General features: G+C 37.1%; 1 protein-coding gene across 4 annotated transcripts in view; it reads right to left on the minus strand.

Annotated features, from left to right (window-relative positions):
* Positions 1–23,433, minus strand: part of cdkal1 (CDK5 regulatory subunit associated protein 1-like 1) — a 509,606-nt gene that overhangs the window by 470,546 nt on the left and 15,627 nt on the right. For all 4 annotated transcript variants that reach the window (XM_059945459.1, XM_059945457.1, XM_059945456.1 and 1 more), the window contains exon 3: positions 22,051–22,163. In XM_059945459.1, the coding sequence (XP_059801442.1) occupies positions 22,051–22,163 (113 nt within the window). The remainder of the gene's footprint in view (positions 1–22,050; positions 22,164–23,433) is intronic.

The raw sequence follows: 23,433 nt of genomic DNA on the forward strand, positions 1-23,433 counted from the left end.
GGACAAAAAGGTCATTAAAAATAGAGACACCCAACACCCACACGGGCAACACACAATTATATGTCTGGTCCTATAAATTCAATGATAAATCTAGATCACCTCCTACACACTTGTAATCCATTGGAAATCACCTTTATTTTCCCTGCAGAGAGCAGCACCAGGAAACGGACAAATGCTATTGTAAAGTCTATGAATTTTCATGACAATCCTGAAATCCCTACTCAAACAGAGTCAGGCACAAAGTGTAGGAACACAATCTCTGCAACGGTCCCCCATCTGAGCTCTCAAGGCAGATTTGTGTTCAATAGTCTGTTGAGAAACAGGAAGAGAAGCAAAGTCACAGGGAACAGCAAGCTATTCCTATTGTATCCAATATTGATAGCAGAAACAATAATCAGCAAATCACCAGCCAATAAAGACAGCTATTGATTAGAATGACAACTGCACAATGTTTACACAAACAGTAGCCACTTACCATAATTGGTTCTCTAACTGTACTATTAACACAGACCCTGATTGGTTATAGTGAAGCTACAGTAGGAGTAATCCTGAATTTCAATACATATGTGGATATACTGTATACCATCAAAGAAAAATACTGGAGAGCCAATATGAATGGAAACCGGACATTCCAGCATACTTGGCCAAAACGTACAGAAAATCTTACAGAGCACAGTGCAAGTGATGGGACAAAGATTGAATTAAACAGTAATCCACATCAAAACTCTGAGCCAGGAAACATAGATTATAGACAATTACCACTGATGGGAAACAGGCGAGGTATGAATGGATCAAGCTTATGGAGCACAAAACATTTGAAGTACCTGCAATATTGTATCAGGAGGAGTTATGAATCTTATTTAGTTACAGAGTCCCACAGCAAATATCTTCAGCCTAAGCCCACAATGGCCAAAAGCACACATCTCCACTAATTTTATTTTATTTGCCCAACTTTACTCTCAATTCTACCCTTACCTGCACGTAAGGGGTAATTTAAAGTGAACAGTTAATCAACCAACCTGCAGCTCTTTGGAAGGTGAGAGGAAACTAGAATGTCCAGAGGAAATCCACATCAGTTTTGTTTGTCAGTAAGAAGATGTGATTCTACCAAGTCTGGGCTTGGGTTTAGAACTGAGAGGAGTTGCACATTCAGCCACGTCAGTTTTCCAGGATAGATTAGCATCAGTGTTCTGGGGTTGCAGTATAATAGGAAAGTGGGGAGGGGGCCTACATAACATTCCAGAAGAGACAGATGGAAGAGCACAAAATTCAGGGTGCACACCAAACTGCAGCAGATGGTCTTTGGATACCAATCCTCCACAGGAATGGTGACGACTGCAACGAAACCATACCTGGGTTTCTTTAACAATGAAAACGATCATAATCATTCCCTGATTCCGTTTTTTCAGACTACTGCTGATGACTTCAGTAAAGTGCCCTAGTGTGCAGTTTTGTTGAAAAGACTCTACATTCACCTGGTAGCCATTATATCTGCTCAGGGGAAACATGCGAACTATATACAGACAGCACTAGAGGTCAAGACTGAATCAAGTCGCTGCAATTGTGAAGCAGCAGCTTTACCAGAATGCTCCTTTACTACTATATAGTGTATTCCTGTACTACTGCACTGCACGAACAATTAGTAAGACCAAAGATGTAATGGAACATAGAAAACAGAATACTACAACACGGTATAGGACCTTCAGCCCATGATATTTCACTGACATTTTAAACTACTCAAATTAGACTCATTTCATTTATCGCATCTTTTCTTTAAGTCGTACTTCGCTTAACCAGCCAGTTCAAAGATAGTGATAGCTAAACAGTGAAATTATTTGAACAAATCAGCACATTACAATCGCAGCATTGCTTAACTGGCAGCTATTGTGGTTTATTGAAAAGGCTTTGGTGAATACCTGGTGCAATTTAGGACAGGTTCATGTTTCTGAAGTGTAGGAAAAGGGCACCAGCCAAAACTGCATTGAAATAGTCAATACTAGAGTCAGTGAAGGTTTCAACAACAGACTAAGGCAGGGATAGAATCAGGTGAATTTATGACTTAGGTACAGCAAGGACATGTGACTGAATATACAGCTTGTGGTCACATATAACACCAAGTTTGTGAAGTGTTCTGCTAATTTCCAGACTGGGAAAGAGTGCTTTGGAGCTAATTGTTTGCAATGGGGACTGAGGACTATCATTTCATATAGCCCAGAGAAGTTTGAAAGACTGTTCAGCCTACTCATTTTAACATCCTATGTCACATATATACTTGAAGAAGCAGTGTAGTGGTATGGTGAAACAACAGGTAAGGTGGAGAAAGGTCACTCAAAAATTCAGTGAAAGCAGGAAAATGCAAATCATTTTGTGTCTGTGTTGTATCCGTACTTCTTAAATATGTTCTGAGACATCCTGAGTCTGTGAAAGATGGCAAACAGGTCTCAGTCTGTATGATTCCAGTTCTGCTCCTATGTCTTCTGTCTTTCAATGGCCCAGATGTCACATTGGCTATATACTGAATTTTATAATGTAATGTTGACTTTTGCAGTCAAATTTGCACATTCACCATGTTTGTTTTGATCATTAGAAGTTACTGATCTATGCACAGTTGTTTGAAGATCTGTGCTGCATTTGTCAGCTGTCCACACACAATCACGTTTTTAACAATTTTCTAGAAGTCATGTTTTTTCATATCTTAAATCACATTAATAAACTGCCCTAAAAATAGAACTTTTGAAGTCTAAGTAATAAATCCACTGCAAGTTGGACATATGTTGCACTGATTATCCAGCTTAAATTATCTTCTCATCAGTTAGTGTACCTTCATCAATCTTTCTGACTGTAGAACATTCGTGTGTAGCTTTCTATGTCAATAGAACTATATTAGAAAAAGCTTTAACCTCTACATAGCTTTTTGAAATATTCCACATATTTTTCCAGAGCTAGCTTTCTAACTTGTAAAAAAAAAATGAAATCTATACTTGTTTATAGGAGTAATGTACGTCAGTTAAATTAGATATATAAAATGCAATATGTAGGCTCAGGAAAATTGAATTCATTGTTGCAAATGGTAAGAAATTGCAGTATAAATTGCTATATGAAAAATTGATGCCCTGCCAACAGACCAGAATATTCCCAATTAAAGAGTCAGTCCTCATTAGGTGAAAATCCCCAACCAATAAAACAGTGTTCATGGCTTTTCTGTTCTAATCGAACAGATAGTTGAAAGAGTAGTTGTCAAACACAATTAGCAAAAGTGAAAAAAGTACTTTGAATAGACTTCACAGGAAAAGCACGCTGCCAACAATAAAAATGTTCAATGATTCTACTAAAAGAACAGATTTAATTTGATCTTGAAAGGAAGTGGCTTAGAAGCACCACTAAATATTTTCTGATTGTTAATTTTTAAGTAAATTAAGTTAAGGAACACAAACATTGTTCTATTTTTATATGAAAAGCACTATTTAAGACCATAAGACATAGGAGCAGAATTAGGCCATTTGACCCATTGAGTCCACTCCACCTTTCCACCATGGCTGATTTATTACCCTCACAACCTCATTCTCCTGCCTCGTCCCAGCAGTACAACTCCCTGCTAGCTTGGAATTTTGTTTTATTGCCTAAACAGAAATAAAATGCATTTGCTTATCGAGTAAAGACTACACCTAACAAATTTTGATAATCCACAACAGATCATGTTACCACAAATATGTGGTAACAAAAATGCTGGCCCACAATGTCAGGCCAGCATTTATTCCCCATCCCAAACTGCTTTTTCAAAACGAATGGTAACCCACTTACTAGTACCTCTGAAAGATACGGAGTTGAAGAATTTAGACCAAGACAGTGACATACACTCAGTGGCCACTTTATTAGGTACACCTGCTCATCAATGCAAGTATCTAATCAGCCAATCACATGGTAGCAACTCAACACACAAACACATGCAGACATGGTCAAGAGGTTCAGTTGTTTTTCAGATCAAACATCAGAATAGGGAAGAAATGTGTTGTGAGTGACTTTTGACCACAGAATGATTTTTGGTTTGAGCATCTCAGAAACTGCTTATTTCCTGGGATATTCACACACAACTATCTCCAGGGTTTACAGAGAATAGTGTCAAGAACAGCTTTAAGGGTGAAAATGCTTGCTAATATGAGAGGTCAGGAGAATGGCCAGATTGATTCAAGCTGACAGGAAGACGACAGTAATTCTAATAACAAAGCGTACGTCAATGGTGTGCAGAAGAACATCTCGGAATGCACTACATGCCAAACCTTGAAGTTTAGCCTAACGATAGCAGAATACCTATTCAGTGGCCACATTATTAGGTACAGAAGATACATAGTAAAGTGGCCACTTAGTGAACGTTTAAAAACTGGCAACAGTGAAGGTGAAACTGTTAGCAAGTTCAGTCTATGTAAATTTGAAACCAATTTAATCAAATGAAAATGTATCTTGTTAAATAGATTTGGTATCTGTAAGATATACTTGCAAGAACAATGAATTTATTAAGCAACTGAATGTAGGAATCTGTATTAAAGCTAAAATATATTCAGAACTACCAAATTCATATCTTTAATCAAACTACAAATAAATACCATGTTCTAATTCGAATGGCCTTCAAAAGAACTCTTTCAGCAAATTAAACTCTCTTTTACTCATGTACATTCTTCATTTCTGTTCTCCTGTTAAAAATGACAATGGATTTCATAGCAAACAAGCTAGTGTCTTAACTTGACTATTCCACTGAACTTGCACAAATCAGCCATTTTCCTGGATGGAATGAGTAACTGTAACTTTGTTATTTTGTAAAGTATGAAATTCAATCATTTGTGACAAAACTATAAAGAATACATTCTGAAAAAACATTTTGAAGCAATTGTACATAACCATTAAATAAAAATCAAGTTTTTTCCTTCAACACTTTAAGATTCAAAATTGTTTAATGTGCACAATGTGTCCAGTGCACAAGTGTAAAGGAGAATGGAGTAATTGCTACTCCAGATCTGATGCAGCACAAAAAAAAACAATACGGTAAAGAACACAATGAATATAAATACATAAGATAGCCTACATACAAAGATTAATTGTATGTCCAAAGTGATGCTGGGCACAGGGTGATTCTAACAGGAAATTATAAAGTAGTGGTAGTGAGTGGAGCCTTACTGCTTGCACAAAGTAACTGCTTTCCAGTCCTGTAGTCCTGGTGTGCATGCAATGTAGCCTCCTCCCTGACAGGAGTGGGACAAACAGCGGGGTGGGTGGGATCCTTCATGATATTGCTGGCCTTTTTACGGCACCTTTCATCCTCAGGTGACATTTAAACAAATGGATTTTGATTAAGAGTCCTCAAGAATGCCTTAGGCTACACTTGAAGCAGCTGTCTATGCCTTACATTTGCTGAAGCTAACTTTTTATTAAGTCGTTATACACAGCTTTTGGCAAGGGTCTGTTTCATGTTTTTCCCCTCTGAAGTCTATGTTTTTGCTACAGGAGCCCTTATAACTGCAAACATTGGAGCTATACAGCAGATGGTTTTTTTTGTCAACACCATTCTAAAGAGGTTCTTGTGCAAACAGATGTAAATAAGGGCTTACTGACAGATTTCTCCTGAATAAAACTGAAAAACAGCAACAAAATATACAAATCCACTCTTATGAGATAAAACAGAAGAATTAGTGTGTACAATCTGAAATAAAATCAGTACATGGCAAGAAGCTAGATGGGACACCTTTCCTTTGATTCTTCCCAAATATCCCACTAAACAGCATTCACACACCTTCTCCAATTCAATGTCAATGTCAGCAGACAGTGCAAGCTCAGACAGGATGGCCACTGTTCTGCAATCACTCTTCTTGTCTGACTCTTGAACTTTTGGCCTGTACAATCCTCAAATCAAATTCAATGTAAATTCAATGTAAATTTCAAGGCCATAATCACTGTCCACAAAGATCTCGTCTGAACTCCAGCAACTTCTGCTCTTGGCTCCAGTGCTTTCTTTCCTTTATTTTGAATGTATTTTGCATCATAATTACCATGAAAGACACAGAGCTAGGCATTTGCTGCATTATTTTACAATGGGAGAATTAACATTTTATGGCATCGATAAAAAAAACAATCAACTAATTCACAATACTTTAATAAATGGATTACTGGAAATTTAATAAATTGTTCAGAAATTCAACTACAAAATGTACATAACACTAAAATTCCCAAGCAACTTTAAAAATGTGATTTAGTTTTCAATACAATGTTTGACAATCCTTAAACAGCTATGACTTAAGACATAGAGCAGTACAGCACTGGAGCAGGCAGGCCCTTTGACCCACATCTTTGCAAAGCATGATGCGAATCAAACAAATCCTTCCTGCTTGCACATGATGTATATACCTCCATTCCCTGCATATTCATGAAATCGGCTCTGGGATCCTACTAAAAGTCTCCTGAATGCCACTATTTTACTTGCTTCCAAAACTACACCTGACAGTGTGCTCCAGCACTTACCATTCTCTGAGTTTAAAAAAAGCCTTTAATCTTACCCCCTTTCGCCTTAAGGCTTTGGTCTCTAGAATTCCACATTTCTATGCTGGGGAAATAATCTACTATACTTCCCCCACTCCCTTGCCAATCGGCCACCCTGGAGATGAAGGGTTAGAAGAACAACCACTCAGATTACAGAGGGGAAGGTGGCCACACATACAGAATGTCTCTGTGGTTGTTGAGCTTCAGACCACACACCTACAGATGGACTTCACCACATCACAGAATATGCACTGGCAAGCAATATCTCCTTTAGCAAACCACTGTTTCTCTTTCCTTGAGATACTTACATCACCAAGTGGTGAGGGGCCTCTGAGTGAGTGAGGCCACTGTAAATTACACTTTGTATGGGTAGCTGGTTGAACCTATAATGGAGTTGAAGGAAATGTGGGGTGAATAAAATGCGATTAGGGCAGGATTAATGACAAGAATGAATGCTTGGTGGTCAACATGGACTTGATGAATGATGGGACTAATTTTGCTGTTGTACAGATCTATGTTGGGTTTTGTTTTTAAAAACTACACATGCCCCTTCATTCCAGAAGCTCCCTAACAATATTTCTCAGCTATACACTTATTTGGGATGGGGTGTCTCTGAAGCTGTTCTTTGCCCAAGAAAGATCATAAAAAAGAAACATCTGAGGGTTTTCTGCCGACCATGAGGGAGGGGTGGTCACAAGACTTCAGCACAAGCAATAAGTGGCACAGAGCCTGCTCTGCCCATGCCGGTTGAGAACCTGGCAGCTTGTGGTCAACAGTGGGCAGCACATGGTACAGACACAAAACATCAGTTAGTCCTGAGTGACATCTAATCCAACAATCTGTCCCAAAATTGCACTGCAGTATCTCAGATTTTTGTAGACAGTGTTGCAAACTGATCACAGTGTTCACTGACACCATTTCCTCAGTGACAAATGGTAGCTGGCTTTTTAAGTCTCATTTCACTCATGATTAGCATATTGATCAATAGTTTCTAGAGATGGCAATGTTTTTGATGGATCAAAAAGACCCCTCTGACCCACATCCAAAAGAAGAGCAGGATGGCAGATTAATGGGATGCGGGAAGAATAAAACTGGGAGCACAGTAGAAATGGGGTAAATGGGCACCCGATAGTCACTGAGCATTCAATAGGCTGAAGGTCCTGCTCTATGGCACTATGGTCATTAGCTTACTCATCATCACGCCCAAACCCTACTACTAATTTATTTTGATTAAAACCTTTAGTATTTTTAATGAAGCACAGATTACTTGGTCTGGCCCAAGTCATGAAACTAGAACATGTAAAGGGTCAGCAACTTTAAATTCTTCAGTATTATCATTTCAGTGGACCTACCCTGGGCCCAACACACATGCAATTATAAAGAAAGCACAGCATCACCTCTACTTCCTTAGAAACACACTAAGATTCAGCAAGGCACCTAAAACTTTGAAAAACTTGTGGTGAAGAGTATATTGACTGGCTGCATTACAGCCTGGTATGAAAATACCAATTCTCTTGAATAGAAAAGTAGTGGATACGGCTCAGTTCATCACAGGTAAAACCCTCCCCACCATTAAGCATATGTAAACAGAGCATTGCTGCAGGAAAGCAGCATCCATCATCAGGCACTCCCACCACCCAGGTATCTCATTGCCGCCATCAGGAAGAAGGTACAGGCGCCTCAAGGTTCACACCCCTGGGCTCAGGATCCGTTATACCGCACAACTATCAGGCTCTTGAACCAGATGGGATAACTTCACTTGCCCATCACTGAAATGTTCCCACAACCTACAGACTAACTTTCAAGGACTCTTCATCTCATGTTCTCAACATTTATTGCTTATTACTATTGTTTTTGCACAGCTTGCTGTTTTTTTTTGCATACTGGTTGCCCTCTCTGTTGGGTGCAGTCTTTCACTGATTGTTTTATGGTAACTGGACTTACTGAGTATGCCCAGAAAAACGAACCTCAGGGTTATGTCTAGTATGTACCTGGGACAAGAAATTCTCTTTGAACTTGAACTTTGAACTTTATTTAATTATATTCATCATCATAACTATCTGCATGTGCATGTATTTAAGCCTTTTGTTTTGAATAAATTATTGCAAGTAAACCATCAAGCAAAGCAGCTAAACCAAAATCATGAGAAACAGTTGAACTTTTTCAGATCTACCTATCCTCAGAAAATAGTGTGTGGCATATTTACTAAACAGAATTCAGATTTAATGAAGTAACATTGATCATTATATCCAAACACCAAAGCAACCTTCTAAAAAATGCATGCAATCAATCCCCAGGTAGGGTATGAAAACATACAGCATATGTACATTGATAATAAATTTACTTTGAACACAGTTTACAATTCAAAACAAGGTAATTGATGCCATATTATCAACAAATATGCTACTAACAATATGATACAGCCTAACGTTCTGCCTCCTCTTGTACCAATCTTAATTAAAATATTGGATCTGGATGCAAGACATTGGTGGCCAACCTATGCTATTTCAAACAAGTTGTACGTTTAGTTAACATACATACCATATGTGGCTATTGGTACATTTATTGTCCTAGTCCTTATTTCTTCCCAACAGGGTAGATATTTCCAAATAAAAATCACCATGGGAAAACAATAACTTCTGTTGCACCACCCCACTTTATGCCATTGAATATGATACAATAGTAGGTCATGATTAACAGAATATATTGAAAACATATTAAGATGAGCAGCATATTAATACTTCCACAGCACAATTAACATTATTTGGATATAATTATTTCCATCAGCTTACTACATTGTATTTTCACAAACCAACAGTCGATACTTGCTTACCATTTTTCTCAACTCCTTTCTATACTTATTAATAAGTCAACTTCATCATCACATTACCCAAATCAATATTTCACTAATATTTAATACCTTTATAGACGACCCACAAATTTGTACATCAAGATTGAACACTTTAAAATATTTTTGCCGAAAAACATCAAAATTCACATAATTAAAAAGGTTTTAACACTTCAACTTTATTTGATTATGTACATGAATAATTCAGAATAGACATCTAAGTAATGAAATAGCTATCTGGAGTGGCAATGGTAATTTCTAGTTAATCATTGCCATCTACTGGTTAAAAAAGTATGCACCTACAATACATTCCATCAAATCCTTTTATCATGTCAAATCAGACTGCAAAACAAAATTATACTGCATGTCATTTAAGTGGCAATTATCGTCTTTTAAATTGACAACTACAATAATTATTACCAAAATATGGAATCCTACACAAAGTGTCAATGGCATTGCTGGCAGAGCAGCTGCCTCACTGTGCCCAAGGCCGTCTGTGTGGAGTTTGCACATTCTTCTTGACAGCACGTAGGTTCTCCAAGGGTGCTCAGTTCCCTCACACACATATCACAAAGATACAAAGACTGATGGGTTAATTGGCTAGTGTAAATTGCCCTTAGTAAGTGAAATAATTTGTGTGGAGTTAATGGAATTGTGGGAAAAATAAAATAAATTAAATACTGTAAGGTTACTGTAAATAGGTGGCTAGCAGTTAGCTCAGAGTTGGCGGGCCAACTAACTTATCCATTCTGAATGTCTATGCCACCAAATTTACTGGGGAAGGCCAGCGGCATTTGTTGTTAAACACTGCCATCTAGTGGTTCCTAAGAATTTTGAACAGATCAGGCCATCCGACCTGAAAGAGGGTTACTGTGTCTTTCATTAATTTTTTCATTTTGAATCCGCATTTATTGAATACCAGTTTCCAAGAAAGTCAATCATTTCCCCCACTTGCTTTAACGAGGAAGTAAGAGAAAATTGTGACAATGCACAGGCTAGTTAAATGTGAAGAAGAAATATTTTAAGATTCACATTTGTAACATTAGTTTATTTGTCCTTTTCAATTGTTGATTAATTTCTTCTAGTTTTTTAGACTTCACCTGTCATTTAAATTTTCACCTTTATCTTTGTTTTCCATGAAAAGTTCAAGGTTGTCGATAAACTGAAAGAATAAAAAGGCTGATAATAATAAAAACTAGATTCTCATGGTTATACTATTACGCCTGCATCAAATTAATTGCAATCAAATATGTAAATAATCAAATTTATTTCCCAAAGGGTCTACAAAATCAATGACTATTAACTGTACGTCAACTTTACCCATAATCATGCAATGGCTGCTCGTCAGCAAGCTTCATTATTCGCAAATATGCACTTTCACTTTCTCAATGTCAACCTACTTCCCCAAAATTAATATGATAAATCTCACACCAATGCAGAAAACTTGGGGCAAAATGCATTCTATGAAAAACATGGTGATCTCAGACACTGCTTATTTAGAATTTGCTTTAATTCTAAATCCCTTATTTAAGAAAATAAAGGAAATCCGCTTTGGCATCTATAAAAATACGATGAACAGAATGGCAAGTATCAAGACAATGTTTGACTTAATTCTTCAGGTAAAACTTCCCATTCACATTTCGTTATTTGTTTCAAGTATTTGGGGCACAAATTATCCAGATCCGATTTTCATTCTAAACTAATAAACAAAGACAGTTGTCGGGTTATGTTGGGCTACATTGCTAAGAATAGTCTGTTAACCAATTTCTTTCATAATTCAAAATCGTCCATTCTCTATAGCAACCCACATCATATTCCTGTAGACATTTCCGATGAGTCATTTTATCAAATATCTTGGTTCACGCTAACACACCCGTATCTAAACTAACAAATCATATCCATTTGCTAATGAGTACCACAAAATGTTTCAATATACTATCTCAGGTAGGAGGTATGGGAGCCAGAAATAGATTTTTCCTCCTCCAACATCAGATTTCTGAACTGCCCACAAACACTACCCTGTCATTGCTTTTCCTTGCTCTATTTAATTTGTAATTTGCAGTAATCTTATGTCTTTGCATTGTTTCTCTGTCACAAAACAAATCTCACATAAGACAGTGATAATTAAAATGGTTCTGATCCTATTAATACTACTTTGAAAAATTATTTAACAATTTATGGCAGAATTTGCATAAAATCAGATTTCCGTGTAGCAGGTTATTCGCTCCTGTACACTCTAGTTCAAAAATATGCCAGAGTGAAAAATAGTCCACAGCTTTTGGCTGATTTCATTTTTAGCATAAATTTGGGATAACAGATGAACCAAAGTTGTCCTACCTACAACATATCTTTGGCATTACTAAGACCCTCTACTTCCAAATCTGTAACATCAGCAAACTTTAACACTGCTTCAACTTGTGTTATTAAAATCTGCATCCATTGTTTCATGGCTACTTGAAATCATCTCTGGCCAGTCTTCCCTTTCCTAACTCTCATAAATTTGAGGTTGTTCAAAACACTAATCTTATTCATTTATCACCACTGGGTACAATGACCTGTAGATGCTCCCGATTATGGAACACCTCACACCTCAATAATGAAATCAGCAATACTTGCAAATATCCTATGATCTTGAACTTGCTTAGCCACATAATCCTTCCAGCCTAACAATCCTCAATTATGTGTGACTGCACAATTCTGGCCTTATGATCATCCTCAAATGCATTGGAAGCAACCAAGTCAAGGCCAAAATCTCTTTAATTCCCTTCTGAAAACCTTCTACCTCTCTTTTCTTAAAAAGCTCTTTGTTGGAGCCAGGTATCTATTTTCTGTCTGCATGTATTGTATTTTGTATTGTGTGTTTTATTATGGGTTACGGTAACTTGTCACTTGGGTTTTGGGCATGGCAGAAATAAATGAGTATAGTCACATACCCACTCTTGTCCTGTTAATTTAGTTAGATAGAGACTTAGTAGGGAATGGATATTTTTTCATCAATTATTACATTAATTCCACAAACTGTTAATATTGCTAATTTCCCTATCGCTATTTTTGATTGTTCTTCTTTCTCACCTTTGCTAATTTTGCAATAAAGGATCAAATGTACTTTTTTTCAACTTGAAGCTGAGTTATTTGGAAGCGTATCACACAGCCTTAATTCCCTCACTCAGTCTCTGCGGTTTTGGTTTGTTTTTCAAGTAGCTGCTATACTCTTTGCCCAAGTTTTTAGCCATCTGCCTTAATGTTTCCTTTAGTAGCTCAGTGACAAATTTTACTTGGCATCACACACGAGATGTATCTTGGAGTTTTGATGCATTAAAGACACCTTATATGCTTTAAATAAAGCTGCTTTCACTTATAACTTTTATCTTGCCTCTGCTGTTGTAAAGCTTGTTGAAAGGTATAGTTCCAACCTGTTGTTTTATCGAATATGGCAAATGTCATGTGTCAATCTGTTCAACAATCAAAACGAAGCCACAGTAGCTAAGTCTGATCCACTTGCTATTCAGAGGCACACAAGAATGGAAAACTGTCTATACCATTTCCTTTCATTGATTAATTTCTACGCATGACAAAATTATGCACATAATTGGGTTTCTGAACAAGTAACTTAGTCCAGAACAGGAATAGATTGAAGATTAGTTGTAAATTCCCAGCTAAAGTCTTCAACTGAGGGTAGCTTTAATCACATAGCACAAATTAGTAAACTTTTCTGACTCATCCTGTCAAGGTCATTGGCACCTGAAACTCAACTCTACTGCCGCTGGATGTAGCAGGCAGTTTACTGTATTTCCGAGACTCCTTCATAGGCTGCTGCTTGGAGACAGCGTCTTGATCTTTCTCCTTCTCTTCTTTCTTGATATGGCCTCTTTCAAAATCTTGAACAAGTCAGAGTGATCAAACTGGTTGATCATGACACAGCCAAAACCTTCCTGCAAGTTCCCAGGCAAGATGGGCCCTCTGAACGTTGGATTACGTTGGGATGCTGCGAGGCTGCAGGAACCAATCAGATCTGCCTAAAATGGACAGTTAGAGACAGTCCAGACTAATTTATAAGTTGGAGGCTGTCCAGGACAGCAGAGACATCCTCCTTCTTCAAAGAATAGAGTTTTCCTTCCTCCACATGGCTGCTACTTTCACCTGCATCTCCTCCTTCTGGTGCTCCCAATGCAGCCTCTTCTACATTGGTGAGTACATTGGTGGGTACATTGGTGGTACATTGCTTAGTTGAGCAGCTCTGCTCCATCCATCAAAAGCAAAAACTCCCAGTGGCCAAATAATATAATTCCAGTTCCCATGCCCATTCCAACATGTTGGTCCATGGCCTCCTCTTGTGCCAGGATGAGGCCACCCTCAGAGTGGAGGAGCAACACATTATGTTCCATCTGGGTAGCCAACCTGATGGCATGAATATTGATTCCCCTTCTGGTATAAAAAATTTCCCTTTCCTTCTATTCCCTACTCTTGGCCTCTTACGTCTTCTCACTTGCATATCTCTTCCCCCTGTGTAGCTTTCTCCTTCCTTTTCCCTATGACCAACTCTCCTCACCAATCAGGTCCCTTCTTCTCCAACCCTCTATCTTTCCTACCTATCTGGCCTCACCTATTAACTTCTAGCTATCCTCCTTTCCCTCCCCCCACCTTTTTTTATTCCTTTCCTTCCTTTCCAGTCCTGAAGAAGAGTCTCAGTCCATAAAAGCAGTCTGGCCTCCTGAGTTCCTCCAGCAGTTTGTGTGTGTTGTTATGGATTTCCAGCATCTGCAGATTTTCTCCTACTTAGTAAATGGAATAATCCAAATGAGAACTCGAGGCTCTGTTACATTGAATTATTCTGCTCAACATTGCAGCAATTTTTATCCTACTTTTTGAAGATTATTGAAAATTTAAGGGACCATTGGCTGTGTATATTTTTATTTATATAATGCTACAATTTAATGGATGCCAAATATTATTTGTTGACCAAAAGGAAACTGTGTTCTCTATCACCTTTATACTGTAAGCAGTACTGCATTTTGTTACTCAAAGTGACTCAAGTTGATCCCATTGTTTCTTAAACAAAAAAGTTACCCACCTATTTCCGTTTTTCCTTTATCCCTGGGATATACTATGTTGCAGAGAATAAGCAAGTTAGCTGAATGTCTTAACATCATTGTTCACAAAAAATTATTCATGTAGATATGGTCTTGCTTGATAAGAATTGATTTAGTTATTATTACTAAAAAAACTTGGAAACTGAGTACATGCACAACCTTCAAGAGCAAGTTTGTTTGACTCCTTGTGATGGAAGACAGAGCTGTAAACTGCATATTCACAACAACATACAGTCTACCCTCCTTATCCGCGGGTTCCGCATGCGCAGGTTCAACCAACCGCGAATCAGGAAAACCCGAAAGTTCTATCTTCAGCACTTGTCGCTTGAGCACGTACAGACTTTTCTTTCTTGTCATTATTCCTTAAACAATACAGTATAAAACTATTTACATAGCATTTACTTTGTATTAGGTATTAAGTAAGTCGGAACAGGTACTTCCGGTATTATTTGTCTTAGTATATAGTATATATTTTACCTTTCTATGCATATAAAACTCTTAAGAAACGTATGTATTTCAATAATTATTGCATTGCTTAGTAATAATTGTAGCTTTCATCAGGGAAGGGCCTTTCACATGCTCCATTATTCTCTCTTTATCCTTTAAAATTGTTCTGATCGTTGACTGACTGCAGCCTAATGTTTTTCCAATGACCGATGGCATTTCACCTCTTTCCAGTCACTTTATTACTACCACTTTATTTTCAATTGTGATTGTTTTCTGTCAACGGAACAGAAACACTGCGGGCGGCGTGGCCCGAGCTCCACCGGGTCCTAATCCTAAAGTCCACTGAACTGAGACAGGTTAAATAAGAGATTTGAGCATCCACATTTGTTGGTATCCGCGGGGGGGGGGGGGGGGGGGGGGGGTCCCGGAACCAATCCCCCGCGGATAAGGAGGGCCAAATGTATTAATCCAGATTAGACAGTGGCTTTTCCTTTCAGGTGCTGTGTCAGCCTCACACATAATGTAAAATAGTAATCCTAAACTAATTCAAATAAAATAACAAACAAAAAGTAAATTTAAAAACAAGGGCAATTCATGAAAATGTGTACTTTACACCATGCTTTAAAACACTACAAATGCTGTTAATTAAACATGATTGCTTCCAAAGAACAATAAATGAGCGATGTTATCTTCAAAGCATCATAAGCGTATGACAAGACAATTGAGAATCATTTTTACATGGCTCCTTTTAGGGAACTGACAACAACAACATACTATTTGTATGAACCATACTGAAACTACATGACCCGACTGATTCACATACATAAGATCACAAGTATAAAGAGTCCATTTTACACAGCACCAAAGTTCTATGGTCACAGTTCAGCTACCACCATTTAATATCCCCAAGAGGCTTAAACAACCCCATTCCTGTTTAATGCTCTAAAACAAAAGGTGCAATTCTTAACATGAACCCATATTCTTTAGGAGGTTTGGCCAAGAATGTTTTACTTATAAATCACAGCAGTTACAAAAACTTGTTTATCAAAAGGAAGGCTTTCAGTGTCAGGTTTCTGGAGCCCTGTAGGAAATATAAATGGAATCCCAAGGCATTTGCAGATGGCTGACAGATGAAAGCTGCAGACTCATTAGCACCAGTTTTCATCAACCACTGTTTTTACTGTATTAAAAAATCTAGAACAGGTACAGAGCTTCCAAAAGATGTGATGTGGTGCATCACAGTACATTAACATTCATAGGAGAGTTAGTGCCTACACTTGCAGGGCAAAACATGTGAAAAACTAGAAGTTTCACAGGATTTTGAGGTTGCTGGAAATATTTGCATTTATTGTCCATCCCAACTTTCCTCAGAACTGTTTGGGAAGTAAAGAATCAACTACATTAGTGGACCTTAAATCCTAAAAAGGCCCGATGAGTAAAGAATAGAAAATTTCTTCCCCTAAAGAACATTAATGAACTGGACATGTTTTTATGAAAATTGAATGGTTTTCTGGTTACCATTATTTATACTTTTTTCTGAAACTGTTCCAAACTTACTTAAATATTTGTTTTAAAATTCTTGGGTTTAAGGTTTAGACTTATATTTCTCAAAATGTGATCCAGAAATCTAACTATCATGGAAATAGTTTTACTGTACTCATACATACTCCAATACCTCCAAAACGAACACCTAGGAAGATCTCTTAACTTTCAGAAATGCTTTCAGTCTGAACGCTTATTTCTGTATTTTAATCAAGGGTAGATATAGCCTAATGCCATAAAACATTTATTTTTAAAATGATACACACAGAGCTGTAAAGCTCTGCAATAAATATTCTGCCAACTGGAAAACTAAAAGTCTAAACACATCCATGAATTGATAGTTGCAGAAACAGTTATGATGATATTTTTTCCAATTGTTTACAAGGCAGCACTTAAACTCAGCAACTGAACAATTCAGTAAACTGTTGAAAAGTTTTATTAATTGCTGTTATTGTCTGTTTACTCACTGCACTAAACTAGAATAATCATTCTCAACAATTCTGCTGCAATCTCAACTGCAGACAATGAAGCCTATTGAATACATTCCAAGTTAAAAATGGTAGATTACTGATCACTGGGGCAAAGTCGGGAAGTATACAGATTGAACAGGAAAGTGGACACTGGATTAATTGTAATTTTGTTGAACAGCACAGCAGCCTTCAGAAGCCATGTAACCAAGTCCTGTTCAAAAGGTAAATGAACCCACATCTTCCTTTCAACTTTTGGCAGCACTTGCAGGATGCCATCTCACAGTGCCAGTGACCCTGGTTGAATCCTGGTGCTGTGTGAGGTTTGCATGCTCTCCCTGTGTCCATGTCTGTTCTCCAGTTTCCTTCCAAAACCCAAAGCGGTGGTTGGTAGTTGAAACGACCAATTAAATTATTCTGAGTGTGCAGGTGCGGCACATATTTGAGCAGGATCAGGAGGGGGAAGCAGTTGGTGGGAATACGTGGAGAAGAGATTACAGGGATAAAATGGGAATGAGTCAGTTAGACATGATGAGTTGAAATTGCTTCCTTCTATATTGTAAAAAGATATCCAAATTTGTGCTATACTATTAATGTCTTTCAGAAAAATCAATTTGCCCCACGCACCACCAAATTCTAACATGGCAAAGTTATTCCCAGCCTGGTTTATCCAGTAAAAAAAACACACCCAGAAACAACTCTTAAAACTAGGAGAGCTGCCCTATAGTCTGTTCAAACATTCTAATATGACTGTTGAGTATAATTCTGTGAGTACACCATTGAGCCCAACTCCTTCATCACAATCCCTAATTTCCTTCTGCAATTAACTTGTTTCCATGAGGTCAAATGTGGAAATGTTTACTAATAATAGCACGATATTCAATTCCACTCATAACTCTGAGAAACAAAGCAGACCCCTGTAAAACTGACTCAATCTGAAAAGTGGCTTGGCACAGTCACACCAGATGAATGTCAAGCAATGATCTTTTGCAGCAAAGGATAATTGAGCCATATGTTCTTCGTGCATTACCTTTGTCGAGTCCCCCTAAACATCAATGTCCAGCGGCAGACGAGAGGAGAGTCACTGCTCACCAGAACCTCAACTGAAACAGCCTTATCAAAATTGCAACAACAACAACAGATGAGGTGTGGGCCATCTTCCAATGAATGACACAACTTTTAGAGTATTTCCACTATCCACAACGTGCAACATAGTCACCACATACCTGGATGAGTGCAGCTCAAGTAAGCCTCAAGAAATTCAACACCATCCAAGAAAAAGCTGGATTTACACCCTACTCACCACTTTAAATATTCATTTCCTCTTCAAACAGTGCAAGTTTCAATATATACCATTTACAATGTTTACAGCTACTCACATAAGCAACCCCATTTTTAGTACCCCAGAACATAAATATCGCCACCATGGACAACAAGGGAACACCATCACCTGCACATTCTCCAAGTGGTATTCTATCGTTGAAATTATTTCAACATTACTATGTGCCCAAATCCTCAACTCTCTATCCAATAACACTGGAGAAATATCTTCCCTAGAAAGCTGTACTTTCTCAAGGGTTTTTACAGATGGCAGTAAGTGCTAGTCTTCCCTGCATTCCTATACCCTATAATAAAAATAACTAATTATATGAATAAAAAATGGAAAAAAAAAAGAGAAAGCCACTTCCTTAGCAATGCAATTTTGTAAATAACTGGTCTGTGCATTAGAATGTTCCATCTTTTGTCTATGGTAGGGAAACCCTTTATAACTCTGGGACTGATATGATGAGGAATAGGAAACAGAAAACAAACTTTCATCTTATATCATGACACCATGAGTTGGTATGCATACCTGTCACATCGTTAACACAACTAATAAGCAATATTGATAATGTAAAATAAAACTGATCACTAAAATTAATTAGCCTTACAAAAGAAACCTGTAAACAATATAGAAATCAAATATTTGCATACAGATTTCCTTGTACATTTGAAGTTTCATCATGATAAAGACTCAGAAGGGTTTATTAAACTACTGAACACCAAAGACCCTATTAAAGGATCAAGTGTAGTGATATATCAAGCAAGACACAGTTTTTGCTATGCTTCATGCTTGCAGGCAATTTCAATGCAAAGTAGTGAAGCATAAATAAACAGCATGAAACCCAATTTCCTATACATTTATGTTAATACTTCTTAAAAAAATTTAACAAGCTCATGCTAAATATCACTTCACCACAATCAATTTGTTTAAAAATGCTTAACAGTGGTAAAGCACCATTTAAAATTCTATCCAGTACACACAGAGCTTAGCAGCATTCTTTTTTTAAACTTCACTCTATTGGCACTTTATTGATTAAACAGGTAAGCACCTTATTCTTTGCTTCCTCAAAACAGCGAGAAAAGAATCCTAGTTTAATTATCTATCAGTTAGAATCACTGCCAAACATACAATAAAGTACTTTCAAAAAACCATCCATACAAAACAAACTGCCTCACAAACAAAAAATAAACAAAACTGTACGTAGAATAGGACAGTTTTGGACTTGTTGGAACCATTACCAACTTTGAGTTCTACATTTAAAATTTGCTATCTCAGATATTTCAACTTTTTACTTCAACAATTTCGGTACTGCAGCATGACCCTGTGAATGGCTCCCAGGTTATTTTTCTACAACCAAAAAGCCAATTTGAATTACACCAGTTAATTCCCAATCTGATCAACAGAGCAGAGTAGAATTCACACCCCACCCCAGCCCTAACTGGCTAATAAAATTAACACAGGGTTTATTTTCAAACTACTAGTCTCCTAACAAACAAATGCCAGCTCATTGCAACATTAGCACTCTAAGCACAAGGAGCCTGTTGTCAATGAGAATGTGCAAAGGCAAGTGGGAAACTGTATACCTTAAAACTATTTAGATATTTACTGGTCTCACATTCACCACTCAATTCCTTTTTAGGTTAAAATAATCCTGTAATCAAATGCTGCAACAGGATAGAATCCAATATAATCACATATCCATGACATGGAAGTCAATTTTTGGCATTGTTTTAAAAATTAGGTTTATTTTCAGAATAAATTAACTTCCACTGTGATAGGATTTACAAGATAATCTAAATCTGGTTGATCTTGGCTAATGAGGAAGATCGCTTGAATAACTTTAAATTCAGAACAAAGCAGATACAAATGTCTGGTTCTTCACTGAATTACGAACATACCTCCTTTCAATTTCACTTTTATTACATTGTTTATATTCAAAGTTTCAGATCTGAAAACCCATCATTTACCCCAACATTTATTCCTAAATTTTATCAAGCAGTGTACATCTAAACAGTTTACATTTACAATATATTGGTGCAATTTTGTTCCGATTCACTGGAGCTAGATCCCATGTCAATCAACTAAAATTTGCATTCTTCAACTTAGACAATTTTCACATTTGGCTTTCCCACTCTTTTCCTCAAATCATTTGAGATTGTGAGGACAAGCTCCAAAACCTTTTTCTATTGAAAGCCACATCCCCCATATCTACCGAGTACTGGGTCTCTCTTGGTTGGACTGGAAACGAATGGATCACAAAATATGTATTTTGAAGTCCACTCTCTACTTTTTGCCTATTTCAGCTCCTTCTTACAATCTGAGGATCTACTTCTCCTGAAAACTAAGAAGGAAGTTTTAAGTGAGGCAATCATGAATGAAGTTTCAGCTATATGAGGTACATTCTTAGAAAATCATTCATACTGGGATTTTCTGTCACACGTTCCCTTGGAAAAAATTCAGTTAATTTGTTTCTTTCATAATCTGTTTACTTTCTTTTGCCCCTACATAAATTATTTTATTCTCTACCTCAAATATTTGACAGTGATTTGCAAATTTATGTTAGCTGAAGTGCTGTAATATAGGTACACTATAGCTGCTAATGCAGACAAAGTATTAACAAATTTTACTTTGATTGGTATGTGGTACAGTTACTAAGTTACTGGAGGAGTAATGATTTAGCTATGAGAATTCAAATCTCACCGCCACAGCTGGGGACTTAAAAATCAATTAGAAAAAATAACACTTCTTTAAAAATAATTTGAAATAAACTAATGGTGACCATGCGACTAATGGACTGATGTTTAAAAACTCATTTTTAGGTGAATGTGATGTCTAGTGCTACCTACAAATCCAGTCCTTTGAAATTCTCAAGCCAGCTATTCAATTATATCAAGACTTTTGCACTAAAGAAATATAAGAATGAAACTAGAATAACCATTCAGGATCATCTGAGGCATCAAAAACAGAAATGCTGCTATCACAGCAAAGTATTCCTTATCATCAGGGGAATAATGTTTAAATTGGGAAACCTGCTTCACGGGCTAGTCAAGCAATGCACAGAACTCATTTTCAACCAACGGGATTATCCTCCATCAGGATCAAGTACAATCTATTCTACCAAAAAAAAGTGGTAAATAGTCCTGCTAAAACTCCTGCTCATCATCAATAATTATCTACCAAATCAGTTACTTCTTCACATTAGAAGCAGTACTACTAGGTTTTTGTTACTTAACCAATTCTGTACCCATACTGCCACAGCTGTATTTTGTCCTTGGTGCCATTTTGTGGTACATTGGCAAAATAATTAAGAATGGTTGTAAATTAAATTGATTTCTCTGAATTGAATAACAGCAAAGAAAATATTGGAAAACGTTGCACAAAACCATATTATGATATAATGGAGTCTACTAGGAGACAACACCAGATCAAATGGACCACCATTTTGGACAATAAACTATCAATAGCTGTAATAAGAAGCAAATCTTAGTGCTTGCTTACAGTACTGTTAAACCAGGTGCTCTATCAAATATAAATGTAACCTTATTCCTACATTACTATGCCACCCTTTCAGGAAATCAAGAATTTATAAAGCTGACTCTCTCTGCAAATTAAATTCTATTCTGACAGTCATGAAAAATATAGTCCATAAGTGACAAAATATTGTGAAACACAGCAACTAACAAAAGTTATCAGATAAACAAGTTGTTCAGTAGTCCAGTTTTGAAGCTGTTTTAAAGGAAATTTAAGATATAACACTGAGATTGCTATAATCTGTAATATGATTATAAAATATAATTTTATCAGTACCTGTAATTTTGTACCCGTATGCAGCTAGTTGACCCGCCATGTATTCGCCATCTGAATTATTATGTGAGCAACCCCAAGTCTTCACCCAAATTTTCTGTGTACCAGGAATAACACTGCAATGAATAAACAAAATCAATGAAAACCAAGCCAAACCAAGTTCCTGAATGCCACCAACAGACTAAAGATAGTTCTCTACCTCTGGTCATATTAATACTTAACAAAAATGTTAGTAACATTAGCAGTAGCCACAACATTAACACAATCACAAACATGTTCCTTTTATAGTTCACAAATTCCAAAAATAGACTGAGGGGAAGAAATTGTTCCTAAATTGTTGAGTGTGTCCCTTCAGACTCCTGCTGTGCCCGAAATCAGTCATGTAACAACAGGGCATGTCTTAGCTGAAGACGCCATCCAATGATTTAGCCACTTTTTAGAACCACGGTCTCTTTCAACCAGATGGATCTTTTCAGTTCAGTATCAAAACTTCAATTCAGTATGATCTACTAGTATTCAGTGTTAAGTACAAAGTTATAATAAACACTCTTTGAGGATAAACAAATCACCAATTTTGAATGAAAGACAAAGCTTCAGAATAATCATTTGCAGGTTGTGAATGCAGTTGGCAAAGCCAGCATTTATGAAATATTCTTATATTATACAAAGAATTAGAATTAAGCCCACCTGTTCCTCCACCAATCATCACAATTGAGGCTGATCTTTTGCCTTGGCTTCACTTTCCTGCATAAGTCCATAACCCCAACTAGATATCTATCCATCTCTGTACTGAACAAACTCATAAGGACTGAACCACTGCAGCTCTTGGGGATAGAGAACTCCAAAGATGTACTACTCAGTACGTAAGCTTCCCTTCAGATGAACCCCAAATGGATTACAGTTGCAAGAAAAAAATTGTGATTACCTTGTTTTCATTAAACATTACAATTACTCTGATCTTCATCTAGCTCACAATAATAGACAAAATGCAATCTGCCTAATCTGCACAAATAATTGGATGGTTTTTTTTATCAATAATGAGTACACCATTTAAACAATCACAGTCTAGGCTCTAAAAAGTAAGTGAACCTCCGGGGTAATGCGCCTTCTACAAAAGTCAGGTGATCCATTCAACCTGATGAGAGTGGAGGTGTGGGTTGTAGAGGTGCTCTGCCCTATAAAAAAGTCAAAGTCAGGTTCCTGCTCTTCTCAAAAAAGATCTGTTTATTTGCACCATGCCTCAATTAAAATGTCTTTCAGAGACCTTAGATCAAGAATTGAAGAAATGTATTAAGATGGAAAAGGCTACCAAAACAAATGTAAAGACCCACGTGTTCATCAGTCCACAAATGGAGGAAATTCAACACCGGTGATACTCTCCTAGGG

The sequence above is a fragment of the Hypanus sabinus genome, chromosome 20 (genome assembly GCF_030144855.1).
Source record: "Hypanus sabinus isolate sHypSab1 chromosome 20, sHypSab1.hap1, whole genome shotgun sequence".
Lineage (NCBI taxonomy): Eukaryota > Metazoa > Chordata > Chondrichthyes > Myliobatiformes > Dasyatidae > Hypanus > Hypanus sabinus.